Source organism: Silurus meridionalis, chromosome 19, assembly GCF_014805685.1.
Source record: "Silurus meridionalis isolate SWU-2019-XX chromosome 19, ASM1480568v1, whole genome shotgun sequence".
Lineage (NCBI taxonomy): Eukaryota > Metazoa > Chordata > Actinopteri > Siluriformes > Siluridae > Silurus > Silurus meridionalis.
Window position 1 is genome coordinate 8,989,598 of NC_060902.1, and position 16,346 is coordinate 9,005,943.

The window sequence follows — 16,346 nt, forward strand, 5'->3', positions numbered from 1 at the left end:
ATAGTTAAATGTAGCTGTTGCCCAAAATTTATTAATAAACCTGTTAACTTTGTCACAACATATATTTTTTTTTATTACAAATGTTTCATAATACATGAATATATATTTGTTTGTACAAATTGATCAAGCAGCACATAAACAACTAATCTGCTCCTAACTAACTAAACTCCCCAAACTTACATAGTTACATGATAAAAGTTGCAAACCTGACATGACCTACTGTAAATTTTATGAACATTCGCTAAGAACTAAGGTTCAGTCAGAGCAAAGTTAAACAGAATTAAACTGTAATAAACAAAACAACGCTCTGCTTTCTCATTCACAAAGTAACTCATTGTTCTGTTGCTTTGAAATGTCACTGATTATTATATCTTAATACTATACTGCACAAATATTTGTGGATTAACTGAATTCAGTACAACTCAGTGGGAAAATCTGGAAGACAGCAGCATTGTGGACACGTGGATTTTAACCCAGAGCTGCAACTAAATTCCCAGTATCAATGATTAAATTTGACGTATGCTTGCAGTGCATTATGGGAATAAAGACAGGAACTACCACTGTATTAATCTTATAATGGGCTCCATGTGTTCCAGCCTTTGGGACATAAAAAGTTGATGATCTCAGAAAAACTCTATTAGACATGAGTTATAGGATTCGTGACATATATAACAAATTGCCTTCGTCCTCAGGGTGAGAAGATCTTTTTCCTGATCAAGCCAACCTCTGCCAACCTGTCTCTATACGAGCGATGGAGATCGTCCTCCAACCATAGCGAGATGTTTTTTGCCGATCAGGTGGACAAGTGCTACAAATGCACGCTGAAGCAGGGCCAAACGCTCTTCGTTCCATCAGGTAATCACTGTGTTGTGTTGTTCAAAGTGCTGTGGTGTTTTCAGAACCTGAAAAGCTATTTTACTCTTTAAACCTGAACTTCTTTGTAGACTTGTAACATTTTATTATAACTTGTTATGCATTTAGTAGCTAAATGTATGTGGACAAACGACCATCTTGAGCTGATCATCCCATTCCAGAGTTATTTCCCCTTTTTCCCATTATTTGTACCTATACTCTTTTTGGGAATGATTTTTTTGGGGGGGGAATTTGAGCCACAAGAGCATTAATGATGTTTAGTGTGGAGGACTGGCATGTTGTCAGTGTTCTACTTTATTCCAAAGGTTTTTGAGTGGGTCTTCCAAAGGTTTTTGAGTTTAGGAGCCTGTGCTGGACACCAACTTTGGCAAATCATGCATTCATACACTTCACTTGGTGCCAGCTTTCACTTTGTCATGGTAGAACAGGTTTGGGCTTTTCAGTTCCAGTGAAAAACTATACAATAATGTGCTTGTGGCAATAGTTTTTGCAGAAGAACCACATACAGTATGGCTGTGGTGGTCAGGTGTCCACAAACTTTTGTTCATATGGTGTATATTAAAAAACATGTCTAAAACAATTTTTACCCATCCAGGTCAAACAGTTTTTGAATATGTGTAGTAGCAAGGCAATTAAAGTAGATTAAATTCTTGTAATGAGTGAAAGTTTTTTATGATTTAACCACAGGCTAAGTCCCCTAGTTAGTAAATGTGTGGTTTGGCAAACCCCTTTTCACTGTAGCTTTGTTCTGCCAAAGGCCAAAGTTGGGTTTTACTACTTAGAACTTTTATAAATTATTGCTTACTTTGAAGCCTCAACCATGAATATATTTGAGTAAATAATAAAAAAACAAACATAGAATACATAAATTATTTTCAACCTTGCTTTGATTATAATCCTGCAAAAATATTTTTGGGCAAAAAAGCATTTTAATAGGCATTGCGGTTAAAAGAAAAATAATAAGTTTGCCTAAAAATGCGTAACATTTTATTAGCTAGCTGCGCATTGTTTCACTCAGTGAATGTCAAGCCCTGAAAAGTTATGTGTCATAGTGAAATGGACATAATCTAAATCAATTCACTGAACCTTTGGGTGTAACTATGCTTAAAGATGTTGCACATAAAATAAAATAAATATTGTCATATAAAAGGTTTTCTCATGCTGTTAACAAATAATTAAGGTGCGAATAATATTATTTTTTTGAACTTGTGTATGTCACTGCCCCAGGATGGATTAATGCAGTATTGACCCCTGTGGACTGTCTCGCCTTCGCTGGACATTTTGTTCACAATCTAAGTGTTGAGATGCAGATGAGGTCAGTGACATTTCTTCTTACAATAGAACAATCTTTAATTTAATGTAATAGTGATAATTATTTTCCAGAAGGTATGTGGTATCTCGTGATGCAAAACATTTCTCCAGATTTGCTACTTCAGGTGTATGAATGTTTATCCCTGTTTTTTCAATGTTCCTATAGTGTTTAAATCGAAGAGTCAGACTCAAGGGCATGTAGTAGGCTGAAGTACACCTCTTCCATTGCACTTTTCATTAATTCATACTGTAAAGGCCAATTTGCTTCTCTCCACTCAGAGCATATGAGGTGGAAAAAAGATTCAAGGTCACAAGTCTCACTCCATTTCCCAACTTTGAGACAGCGTGCTGGTACGTGGGGAGGCACTACCTGGAGAGGTTTAAAAGTAAGTACTTCTTTGTATATTGAATGTTATTTGTGCTGATGTAATTTATGCGCTCATTTACAACCCTACATGCAGTCAAATGGGCTAATAAAGTCATGGTCACACTACACTTTCAGCATGAAAAAATTATTTAGAAACCTCCTGTGAATATGGGTGGCAACCCGGACATGACACCACATGCCAATGTAAAAAATATACAACACTGCAAACCCGGTTATTTTAATGTTGTTTTTATATCTTTAAGCTGTGTTGTATGGTGCAACACCACTATTATTATTAGCCCTGCCTTCCTTATGTATTTTCTGTAGCGTGACATGTTGATCTTCTAATGGTCACACATCTTCGCGATATAAATTTGCAGGTCAGACTTTCATTTTGGTGAATTAATTGAATAAAATAAATGTTTGATATAATAAACTTGAGTTAAAAACAGGTCCAGGTGGTGCAATATTTGTTGTTGCTAAGGATGGCTCCACATGAACAGCCTAAAGATACATTAGATTAGTATGGATAGTTCCACTTGAGAACCATTGGGAACCAAGCCTGGTTTCTTCCTCACAACATTTCAGGGAGTTTTTCTTAGCCACTGTCTCTACTGGTTTGTTAATTATGAACTTTTATAATAATTATATAAATATAAAATTTGTATAATATATTTATATTTGTAAAGCTACCTTGGGACAGTGCTATACAAAAATCTCATATGAATTAAATTAAATATTATATGCTGCATTTTTTTAAAACTACTACATTTTGTAAAGGTATATTGCATTTGTTATGATTTTTTGTCTCAATGAAAAATTGCCATTGACTAAAGGAGCAGAAAAAAGTTGCATAATATGATGTGTGTCTCCCTGGCAATCCTGGAATAGGAACACACAGCCTGCACTGAATTTGGAGGGAAATCTGGACTCATGCTGTTATGTTATATGCCACGTGACACTTGTGAAACGTCTTTAGGCACAAAACAAGTCTGACTACACACTGACAAACAAAATTCACAGCACATCAGGAAAGAAAGTGTGTGAGTGTGTAAACATAAAGTAGTGAAAACATTTAGATTTTTCCCTGTTACACCGTTGCTAATATGTTCAGCAAGAAAACTACTGATAGCCAACCTGTGACCAAAAACAGGAGATGCAATGTGCTTTTCTCTTTATTTTTGTCATTTAAACTTTGTTATATGCGGGTCGTAGCTTTCTAGCATGCTAACAACATCTTACCACTTGAACTGTTGAACAAAATATACTGTTTTGGCAATAAAAAACATGGAGAATACAAATAATTCCGTTTCTAAAATGTTGTCAGCAAAAAACTGTGATATTTTAGCTTACTGGAATTGGTAGGACCTTTTAAAGATCTCTGATGAAGATTAAGTCATTACAACAATACACTGTGAGATTATAGTGGAGCAACTTGATTTGGTTTTTTGTGTTTTTTTTTAACCTGGTACAGTGGAACTCCGTTGTACGAGCATAATTCGTTCTTGAAAATTGCTCGTGTCCATTTGCTCGTATGTTCGAACTAATTTTCCCCATAGGAATGAATGTAAAAGTGATTTAATCCGTTCCGAGATCTCATTCGATCGCTTATTTCTGCACTTAAAAAGTATTTGTAGCCTATTTTTGAAAAATAAATACACCGCACATTACCGTGATATAAACATAATTTAACACTTATGTGGTAGTGGTTGATTGCGAGTGTGAGACGCACACCACGCTCATAAACTCCTCGGTTTCCATGGTAATTCTATTTACTTTCGTTTTCACAGCACCATCACTGATTTTCTTGGGAGACATTTTTCAAGATTTCTAGTGAAATAAAAATATAAAACTAAAAAAAGTTACTGTTGGAGAGCGTATAAATATGGGAGCCACTTTTATTTGTTTTTTTTTGTGTCGGTCTACTTAGTGCCCCACGCAGAACGTCTCTGGCACGCACACACACACACAAACACACACACACACACACACACACACACACTGCCACAGTTACGTTTTTGTTGCACTGAACAATGAGAGCGACTGAGTGATATGTCATCAACTAAGCGACTGATGCGACCCTCCGCGGAAAACAGGGAATCGGCAGCGTGGGTTTGCTCGTGCCTTCAAAATTTGCTCGTGAAACAGGGTAAACGTTTGCGAGCGAGTTTGCTCGTATCTCCATTTGCTCGTACTATAGGTTGCTCGTACAACGGGGTTTCACTGTACTCGGTAACTGTGACTGTCACTCTCATGGGTACGTTAAAGTTATTATTTTTTTTTCATTACACTTCTGCAATACTGAGGAAGTGGCAGCATTTAATTATACCCTCAGAGCCAGGAATAATTGAACCATATCCAAAACTTTATAATACTATACAATCAAAGAGCTTGACAGATTATCATTTAGGTTATACATTTATAGACATTTGGCGAAATTCCAAAAATTTATATCGTTTTGCTTTCAAAGACAGGTAAAATTGAGGAACAAAACTTCTTCACTATTTTAAGGCACCAAAACCTCAGAGCAAGTCTAGTTATTGATTTCCTAGTAGCATAAAGCAATTTATGATTATTTACCATTTTTAACATTTCATTACAACTGTAAAATATTTGGTTAAAATCTAAAAGAACAAATCGAGGGCAAACAAAGTTACAAAAGGAGTTGGGTCATAATGGATCCTCCTGTTTCCAGCTGAGGCCTGCTGAGCAGATGAGGAAAGCTCATACAGCAAAGAATATTATTGCAGTTGTTAGATCAGTGCATCATGGAGTTCACAGATGATTAGCTTCAAAAGGCAGAATCACTTGCTCCATTACAACCCAGTTTTAAACTCTTCTCAGCTGGCCTTCTGCTCTCTATTTATCTTTCCACCATTTTCTTCAGTGCGCTCACGTTTCTTAATTTTGCCAGATCTCAGTAGTACACGCACAGCTGGACGGTTTGACGACAACACTTGCTCCCAGAGCTATCTAGTGTTCAGATACTCGGGAAAGGGAGTCATTTTTCAGGGTCATCTTTTTGAGCTCCATGTGTGATTCAGGTGTGTCTGTGTTAGTGTGTGTGACTCATTCCTCCAACAGGCCTCTTGGCTCATTGCCAGACCCAGTGCTCCCCTCTGTCCACTTTTTTCAGCCTTCACTTTATGTTCATGTTGTTAATTTTAATGCAGTGAGCAGCATGTTTCCTGTAATGGCCATGTAGCCAGTCCAATGTAATCAATGTCGAAGTGTGTGTTTAGAAAAAGGCACGCAACTGTTTCAGGCCCAGGCAGATTGGAGCAATCAGTTTGATGTATGAATGGTCATTGTTATTGGACAGTAATGGCTGCAGTTGCCAGTAGACTCTATTTTTATTTCTGATATAATATCCCCCTGCCTTTTGACAGAGAGAGACCAATTTCTTTAAAGTTGGACGTAGTTCCGAATTACTTAGCAGTGTCAAAGGACTCATCCCCATGTGCTATTTTATAATGAGAATGTCAAGTGTAGTTCTTAAAACTGTGAAGATGTACAGTGAAAACACAGAGGCATTAAACATTGAGAAATTGCTCTAATTTCTTTATATTTTGATATAAAATTACACTTCTGGCTTTCAGTTTTCATAAGCAGATTAGATATATCACTAAGGTCTTGTTTTTTTCTTCTTTTTTTCTAATATTCTTTTCAAATCGAGCACCACTGCACTGGCCTTGATTATTTACATGGTAGCTACTCTAACAAAATGTAGAGCACACATACATTTGCACACACCCTGTCTCTAATTATGGATGAAATGAGTGACAAAATACAGTATATGTAGATATTGCCATCAATTGGGTCACAGCACGCATTTTTGATTGTTGTCAATCAAATCAGTTTTCTACTAATTGCCTAATTTTATTTCTGTTGGCGATTTTTTTTTTAATTTAGTTAACGATGAAAGAACAGTTCAGATAAATTGGTAATCAAACAGCAACCCAAAAGTAAATAGACAATGATTAGGATTATGTACCTAGAAACATGAATGCTTAATATACATATTAATTTAAGTGTAGACCCATGAGATTGTATGTTAGAAATTTAATATCACACCTACTTAACCTATACAATTTGTTTCAGTAATGCATGGCAAAAAGGATAATTAAGTTGTATGCCTTTTGTTTACCTTGAAGGTTTACATAAGGCAAATAAACAACCAGCAGCTTACCTTGTACACGGTGCCAAAATTATCAATGGAGCTTTTAGATCATGGACTAAAAAACAGGTAGGTATTGACTTTTTTTTTATTTAATTATTGATCTGTCTAAGCTTTAAATGTGTTTGAATAAGTTCTTTAATGATTTTTGTCCTTACTAAAGGCCCTTCTTGAACATGAAGATGAGCTTCCTGAAAACATGAAACCTACACAGCTTATTAAAGACCTTGCCAAAGAGATTCGGATTGCTGAGGTAGGAAAGCTTTGGTTTCTATTTCTAAGAATTACAGTAAATGTTGTATACATGTTAAGCTTAATTTTTTCTCTTAGTATTGCAACCAGAAATGATAACCGATAATGGTATCTCTTGTCATGCAGAATGCAACTAAAGCCATAAAGAGTGAGTTGAGCAACTCCAAGCCTCCAGCAGAAGAACCCCCGTCAGCCCCTTCAGAACCAGAAGAGCCGATGTCTCCATCCCATTTGTCCACTCCACCTCGAGACAAACCAGCCAGGAAAAAAGCCACCAAACCTCCAAAACCACCGAAACCACCCAAGATGCCCAAGGCCCCAAAGCCTCCCAAAGTCCCTAAAGTGAAAGAAGGCGGCAAGAAGAAAGTGAAAAAAGTTAAAGAAAGTGGCCTGCCAGAGAAAAAACCATCCAGCCTGGCAGCTCTTGAGTCCCATGCAAAGGACATCCTCAGCAAGATGGACCAGCCTAAAAAAGTAAATCTGTCTCACAGAATCAGCCAGATTTGAGTAACATTTCTCAAAATGTTTAAAATGTGAGAACTTCTTTTAGTCATTTCCTAATACCTTTGATTTTCCAGGCTCCAAAGAGTGTGATGAGCTTCATGGAAAAGGAGACAAATAAGCAGAACAGTGTGGAGAAGTTTGAGATGCGAGAACCTAACAAGAACAAAACAGAAGCAAAATGGAAATATAAGGTAAGACCACCTTTAGTTGAAAGAGCTGAACCTGTTGTTGCCTACAAAGCATACCTTATGATTCTTTAATGTAAAATCAACCGGCTTTGAACATTAATACAATTGGTGTTAAACTCTTTCCAAGTGGTAAAAACAAAAAGGGGGACCGGTCCAAAAGTGATTTACACATCTCAGATTAAAGCAATCACCAGAAATAATTCTGTGACTCAGTCATCCTTTCTGTTTGGAGCTCATCAAAGGCAGCAGCCCTTCACCCCAGCGTAGAGTTTTTACCTAATGCATTTACACTATGTCATATCCCTGACATCCTCACTAAGTATTTACATATGCCTCCCATTTCTGCTGCAAAAAGTAAGCATGTTGTTTGATTATTGTTAGATGACATGGGAGGGCTTTTGAAGGAAAAGCTTAATTCTGGTGAACGGAAGACATTAGAAAGCTTTGGTTTCATGGAAAAGTCAATGCCAAACGGCCCTGGGATGTTTGTAGTCGCTCCAAGTTATTTCTTCCAAACGCTCCTTTGCAGCTCCCCAAGCACTTACAGATGGAGGGAGTCTTGGCTATATGTTCACCAAGGTCATCAGACCCCATGTGTTCTGTCTTTCATTCTTTATCACTTTCAACACTGAAACAACCGGACTACACAGACTGATCTAAAGCTTGACTGTGTTGCATATCTTACAGTAAAGATTATTCACTATTTGCTTCTCTGATTCATCTTTTAAGATTTTTGTCTCTCTAGCCTTTATCAAAATTATGTCTGATTAACACGATCTGTTTCTCTCTTGCAGAATAGCAAACCAGATTCACTACTAAAAATGGAGGAAGAGCACAAATTCGAAAAAACGCCTCTCGGACATAGAGACAATAGATTTTCCTTTACAATGTCTCACAAGAAATTGCTGGGGTATGTATATCATTGTATACACTGTATAACAGAGCTTATTTTATTGATACTCGGTTTTCCGATGGCCCCTTTGATTTCTATAGAGGTGCTGCAATTACATGATTTAAAATGTTCCACATCTGAAAAACTGAGACATGTAATGCATATTTTACACTTGAAGCTGTTTGGATGTTTTCAACCTCATATTCATGACAGTGTTACTATTCTACTCTCACATGTTAGTTTTATGATTCATTTTGTTAATTTAGTCCTTTGTGGATGCTCTGTTGATGGTTCTAACAACGCAATGTTTCCCTCAGGACAAAGACACTGAAGCCACAGACCAACTCGAGTTTGTTTGGCTCCTTACAGAACGTGAAAGAAGACAAAGCCAAGCCAGTACGAGACGAGTATGAGTACGTCTCAGATGAAGGCGAACTCAAAATTGACGAGTTTCCCATCAGGAGGAAAAAGGCTCCAGTTAAAAGGGACTTTTCCTGTGAGTAGTGCCAGTATAGCAAGTTTATACAGAATAAAAAGCAGCATTTTACTCCATATGGAACAATTTACTGTTAGTACTTTAGATGATCATTTTTCAGGAAATGAATTATAAAGCCTTTGGGATGCAGTTATATCACTTACACTTGTTTCTAGTCTATATTATTTTTAAAGGTTACCTTTTGCCTCTTTCAGTTCTGTCAAACATCCGGGCATCAGAGCCAATCCAGACGTCAAAAAAGCCAAAAATGCAGTCTGCAGATATTAAGGTAAGTTGAGGATCCTTTATAGTTCTTCTTAAAGGACTTGAAGCCAAGGACAATTAAAGGATCAACAACCGCAACTTTTTTCTCTAAACAGACAATGACATGAACTTGAAGATGCTGATTAATTTCAAATTCTACAAAATTGGGACTTAATCACCATCTATTATTTCATGAAGTAACTAATAGATTCCTTCTGGGTGTGTTTAAAATATACTCTCTACAATAGAGATCATATGTGTTGGCACCCAGATCCCAGCGCTGGGCGGGCGTTCAGGCATTGCAGTAATTCCCCTTAATGTTCCAACTTAAACCAACACACAGAGGAATTCAAAGAGAGAAAGCCACAGGGCTGAGCAAAGTGTCACCACATGACGGATGAAGGAAATATCTGTGGTGTGAATGGACAGCGTACGCAATCAACAACATACACAAATACAGACAGTGACAGGCTGTAGGGGGTCAATAAGTGAACTGATGGATTTTTAATGCTTAAATCTATACCTTCCAAGATCTAACTTATTTAACTCAATACTTAATCAAGTTATTTTTTAATATATGTCTGTTCCAGACCATAATAAAGCCAGAAGGCCTTGACAAACCAAATGAAGTTTCTTTCACACTCGGTAACAATAATTCACTACACAAAACCTAGCAATAAGTAGTATATTTATTAAGCTTATTATTAGATTGCTTAATAAGGCATAATTACAGAGACATTGGCATGCATTCAGTTTAAATCTCTAAAAAACAAGTGGAACAATGTCTCTTCACACTTTGCCATGTATTGAGAAGGAAAGGAGAGCAGATGAAGGTGCAGAAAAAAATGAACAAAAACAAGATAATTAAATCAAACTAAACAAAAACATAACACGAAAACTTTAACCTGATTATGAAGCGTAATAACAACTGGAAAAAAGACAGAGTGCCTTGAAACGTGAGTGTCAAAGTGAATGTGAATCAGGTGTGCAAACAAACATGTGCTGTTACTGTTAACTCTTGCATACATTTTTAAAATGTACTATATATATATTTTATATTTATATATTTATTAATATGACATGTATAGTAAAATAAAAAACTAGGCCAGGGTTTCCAAACGTTTTGGTCACACAACCCCAAATGGACATTATATTATTTCAGTGACCCCAAGCTCTTATTTGCTTACTTCTTTCTACATTTTTTTAATTTAGGACTACTACAATTTGCCCCAAACAATTCAAGTTTGGATCACAGCTTTTGTTTTTTATATAAAAAAAATGCATGTGTGCATATGGAGCACAGAGGGATAATGGCTTTTTTAAGGGTGTGATTTGTGGTGCTGGAATTGCGGATTTGCTCATAACAGTAATCCAAATACACACCCTCTCACACAGTTTTCACAGTAGCAACAGCTAGCAATGTAATAATAATAATAAAAAACCTCATAGTTTGTGATAGCAGCTTTAATCAATCTTCACGTATTTTCATGTAGCAATAGCAATAGTTATTACTTGACATAAGATACTCTTCATTCCTAACAAGCATGTTTTGTGTCATCTATAGGAAATTAGTGGAGGTTCTACTAATTGCAGCTTCCTGCAGAAAAGTAAGGAGATGTGTGAATATTTCTTTATAACAGTAGATTTACTATACAAGTCATGATGATGATGATGATGATGCCGTAGCCTGTGTTATCCCCTCATAAGGGAAAAGATGCACTGAGCTGCATAAACAGTTTACTAATAGAACAATACAGATTCATCTGGCACTTACTAATCATCCAACTAAATAAAACAGTGACTACAAATTCCAAACTATTCCAGGACATTTCCAAAACTGCTTCCCCTTTTAAAGAACTTCCACTTATTTCCTGCAGATTTCACAAAGCTTTCTAAGTTAAGGTATTTATGATTGCAGAAAAGCTCACATAGAAATGCATGAAAAATAATCAGCAAAAAAATGCAGAAGCATTAAAGGATCAGATATTTAATCAAAAGTATTTTAGAGTAAAATGTGAATTTGAATTTAAGAAATACAAAATAAAACAAGGTATCTGTAATTATTTGCAGGATGTTTTTTTTTTTTTTTTTTTACTGGAGCAACACAAGATTGTTTCTTTATCAGAAGGTTACATTAAATGCTTGTATGTTTTTAAAAAGCACTGCTTGACAGCTCTACCAAACATCCTGTCAGGGCCGAGAGAATGTCAGATGTTCAGAACCTATAAATATGCTGTAATCAACTGTTGTCAAATGGTGGACCGTGGTCTGGCGGCTGATCCAGCAAAGACCGAACCAAGTACTTGAAAGAATACTGTAGCAGAGCTGACAGACATATGTGAAAACAACTGCCCATTTTTGTGATTCCTTTGTTATAGTTTTATACAGCCACATGCATTTTTGAAAATGATTTCACTGAAAATAGCTACAATAGCTACAAGCTACAATGATAGAGAAAGTCACTTTAAGGTTTTTTTTTGTTGATCCCTCTAATAAACGTTGAAACTGACAAAAGAGATGTTTCTTTTTAAAAGTGAGTGAAAAATGAAGAGTGTGGTTATTCACTCTTCTCTCTCTAGTACACATCAAAAGTTGTAACATGAAGCACTACCACAAAAATTATTCTTTTGGTGTCTACTGCATAATCATATTTCATATTTTCCACTGATTAGGCCTTTTTTCTTTTGGCAGAACAATGACATTTGGAAAATAGTATTAAACCCTGAACTTGTGTGTGTGTGTGTGTACAGTGGTGTGAAAAGGTGTTTGCCCCGTTCCTGATTTATTTATTTTTTTGCATGTTTGTCACACTTTAATGTTTCAGATCATCAAACTAATTTAAATATTAGTAAAAGATAACACAAGTGAACACAACATGCAGTTTAAATTAAGGTTTTTATTATTGAGGAAAAACAAAATCCAAAACTACATGGCCCTGTGTGAAAAAGTGTTTACCCCCCTGTTAAAACTGGTTTATCACACCTGAGTTAAATTTCTTTAGCCATACCCAGGCCTGGTTACTGCCACACCTGTTCACAATCAAGAAATCTCTTAAATAGGACCTGCCTGACAAAGTGAAGTAGACCAAAAGATCTTCAAAAGCTAGACATCATGCCGAGATCCAAAGAAATTCAGAAACAAATGAGAAAGAAAGTAATTGAGATATTTTACTCTGGCAAATGTTATAAAGCCAATTCTATAGCCATTATTCACAAATGGCAAAACCATGTAGAGAACAGTGGAGAATCTTCCCAGGAGTGGCCAGCTGACCAAAATTACCCCAAGAGCACAGCGACGACTCATCCGAGAGGTCACAAAAGACCCCACAACAACATCCAAAGAACTGCAGACCTCGCTTGCCTCAGTTAAGGTCAATGTTCATGACTCCACCATAAGAAAGAGACCAGTGAAAAATGGTTCCAAGACGAAAATCGCTGCTTAGCAAAAATAACATAAAGGCGCATCTCAATTTGCCAGAAAACATCTTGATGATCACCGAGATTTTTGGAAAATACTCTGTGGACTGATGAGACAAAAGTTTAACTTTTTGGAAAGTGTGTGTCCCATAATGTTTGGTGTAAAAGTAACAGCGCATTTCAGAAAAAGAACATCATACCAACGGTAAAATATGGTGGTGGTAGTGTGATGTTCTGGGGTTTTGCTGCTTCAGGACCTGGAAGACTTGCTGTGATAAATGGAACCATAAATTCTGCTGTTTTCCAAAAAATCCTGAAGGAGAATGTCCGGCCATCTGTTTGTGACCTCAAGCTGAAGCAACTTGGGTTCTGCAGTAGGACAATGCTCCAAAACACACCAGCAAGTCTACCTCTGAATGGCTGAAGAAAAACAAAATGAAGACTTTGAAGTGGCCTAGTCAAAGTCCTGACCTGAATCTTATTGAGATGCTGTGGCATGAACTTAAAAAGGCGGTTCATGCTTAAAAAACCCTCCAATGTGGCTGAATTACAACAATTCTGCAGAGATGAGTGGACCAAAATTCCTCCACAGTGCTGTAACTGACTCATTGCAAGTTATTGCTTGGTTGCAGTTGTTGCTACTGAGGGTGGCCCAATCAGTTATTAGGCTTAGGGGCAAACACTTTTTCACACAGGGCCATGTAGTTTTGGATTTTGTTTTCCCTCAATTTGATCATCTGAAACATTGAAGTGTGACAACACGCAAAAAAAAAAAAAAAAATCAGGACTCAGTTTACTTTTTCACACCACTGTGTGTATGTGTGTGTGTCTATATATATATATATATATATATATATATATATATATATATATATATATATATATATATATATATACAGTGAGGAAAATAAGTATTTGAACACCCTGCTATTTTGCAAGTTCTCCCACTTAGAAATCATGGAGGGGTCTGAAATTGTCATCGTAGGTGCATGTCCACTGTGAGAGACATAATCTAAAAAAAAAATCCAGGGATTTTGGCCCACTCCTCCACACAGATCTTCTCAAGATCAGTCAGGTTTCTGGCCTGTCGCTGAGAAACACGGAGTTTGAGCTCCCTCCAAAGATTCTCTATTGGGTTTAGGTCTGGAGACTGGCTAGGCCACGCCAGAACCTTGATATGCTTCTTACAGAGCCACTCCTTGGTTATCCCAGCTGTGTGCTTCAGGTCATTGTCATGTTGGAAGACCCAGCCTCGACCCATCTTCAATGCTCTAACTGAGGGAAGGAGGTTGTTCCCCAAAATCTCGCAATACATGGCCCCGGTCATCCTCTCCTTAATACAGTGCAGTCGCCCTGTCCCATGTGCAGAAAAAAACACCCCCAAAGCATGATGCTACCATCTCCATGCTTTACAGTAGGGATGGTGTTCTTGGGATGGTACTCATCCTTCTTCTTCCTCCAAACACGTTTAGTGGAATTATGACCCAAAAGTTCTATTTTGGTCTCATCTGACCACATGACTTTCTTCTGGATCATCCAAATGGTCATTGGCAAACTTAAGACGTGCCTGGACATGTGCTGGTTTAAGCAGAGGAACCTTCCGTGCCATGCATGATTTCAAACCATGACGTCTTAGTGTATTACCAACAGTAACCTTGGAAACGGTGGTCCCAGCTCTTTTCAGGTCATTGACCAGCTCCTCCCGTGTAGTTCTGGGCTGATTTCTTACCTTCCTTAGGATCATTGAGACCCCACGAGGTGAGATCTTGCATGGAGCCCCAGTCCGAGGGAGATTGACAGTCATGTTTAGCTTCTTCCATTTTCTAATGATTGCTTCAACAGTGGACCTTTTTTCAACAAGCTGCTTGGCAATTTCCCCGTAGCCTTTTCCAGCCTTGTGGAGGTGTACAATTTTGTCTCTAGTGTCTTTGGACAGCTCTTTGGTCTTGGCCATGTTAGTAGTTGGATTCTTACTGATTGTATGGGGTGGACAGGTGTCTTTATGCAGCTAACGACCTCAAACAGGTGCATCTAATTTAAGATAAATGTAGTGGAGGTGGACATTTTAAAGGCAGACTAACAGGTGTTTGAGGGTCAGAATTCTAGCTGATAGACAGGTGTTCAAATACTTATTTGCAGCTGTATCATACAAATAAATAGTTTAAAAATCATATATTGTGATTTCTGAATTTTTTTTTAGATTATGTCTCTCACAGTGGACATGCACCTACGATGACAATTTCAGACCCCTCCATGATTTCTAAGTGGGAGAACTTGCAAAATAGCAGGGTGTTCAAATACTTATTTTACTATTTTATATATATATATATATATATATATATATATATATATATATATATATATATAAATATATAAATATATAAATAAAATATGACCTCCCAATACTTTAATACCTAATACCAATACCTAAACTCCAATACCTTAGTGTTCGTGTTTATATTATATTGCCTCTTTTTATTCAGAGTGCAGACTCTTCAGATGAGGAGTCACTTCACATAGACACAGAGGCCAAGCCAGAAGTCAAAGGCCGTAACTCCAAGACTTGCAAAAAGAAAGGAGGCAGCGCAGCAGGGATCTTAGACCTCCTGCAGGCCAGCAAGCAAGTGGGTGGCATTGACTACAATAACAGGTAAACCATCCTCATCTAATTTACAAGAAATAACTTTTCTAATCTGCAAAATTAAAAATAATCTGCCTTGTAAAACAGCGCCTTTTGAGGTTGGTATACAGTAATCCCCTGTTTAGTTACGTTCCAAAACCGCCTGTGATAAAAGAAAAACCATGATAAACGGATGCCACCCCAAAAATGCTATTTTATGTATACAGTGCTTTACTGTATTAACATTTTACTTTATTTATAATTATATTTTTATTAATACATTTTATAATTTCTACATAAAACTCCATAAAGCAGTAAAGCAGGGGATTACTGTATATAGGAGACAATGCCTACTCTAATCAAGGTTTTTTTTATGCACAAGCAAAACAAGTGTTTTCTGCTTTTATGGTTAGTAGAACCTGTTTTTTTTTTTTAACCTTTTACATAAACTGTAGAAATAGCAGTTCTTCAGTTTAAATGTGTAATAATAAAAAAACGTTGTTAAAACATAACCTCAAAATTATACCCACATTGTGTTGGAAAGGAATAGGGAGACATTAAATGTCTGAGCTTTATATATATATATATATATATATATATATATATATATATTTATTTATTTATTTATTTATTTTCAACAACAACAACAAAAAAGGTTTTTAATGTGGGTAATCCAACAGAAGTTTGTGCTCAGTCTGCTACGTTTAACTCAGCTCCACATCACTCCTTCTCTCCTGGGTCATTGACAGCCTACTGAGGAAAGACAGACACACACGTAGACTGGCATTTACACACAGGTGTGGACAATCACTCGTTACCTGCTCATTCTGTCCGACCATTCGTTCCCTTCTGCAAGTGACTCTTGAACACACCGTTGTAAAACGTTTTGTTTTAAATACGCTCTCTTTTATAGTGAGTTATTTGGTCAAAATAAAGAATTTAGGTGAACTGGACAGAGTTAGTTTAGCAATATTAAATGTAATTAACAAATGTACATATAATGTTTG

General features: G+C 36.7%; 1 protein-coding gene across 1 annotated transcript in view; it reads left to right on the plus strand.

The window, feature by feature from the left end:
• phf2 (PHD finger protein 2) overlaps positions 1-16,346 on the plus strand; it is a 53,858-nt gene that overhangs the window by 29,885 nt on the left and 7,627 nt on the right. Inside the window, exons 7-17 of the mRNA XM_046875045.1 lie at positions 693-855; positions 2,101-2,188; positions 2,464-2,570; positions 6,706-6,797; positions 6,892-6,981; positions 7,107-7,454; positions 7,559-7,675; positions 8,467-8,582; positions 8,882-9,060; positions 9,255-9,328; positions 15,203-15,369. Of these exons, the coding sequence (XP_046731001.1) occupies positions 693-855; positions 2,101-2,188; positions 2,464-2,570; positions 6,706-6,797; positions 6,892-6,981; positions 7,107-7,454; positions 7,559-7,675; positions 8,467-8,582; positions 8,882-9,060; positions 9,255-9,328; positions 15,203-15,369 (1,541 nt within the window). The remainder of the gene's footprint in view (positions 1-692; positions 856-2,100; positions 2,189-2,463; positions 2,571-6,705; positions 6,798-6,891; positions 6,982-7,106; positions 7,455-7,558; positions 7,676-8,466; positions 8,583-8,881; positions 9,061-9,254; positions 9,329-15,202; positions 15,370-16,346) is intronic.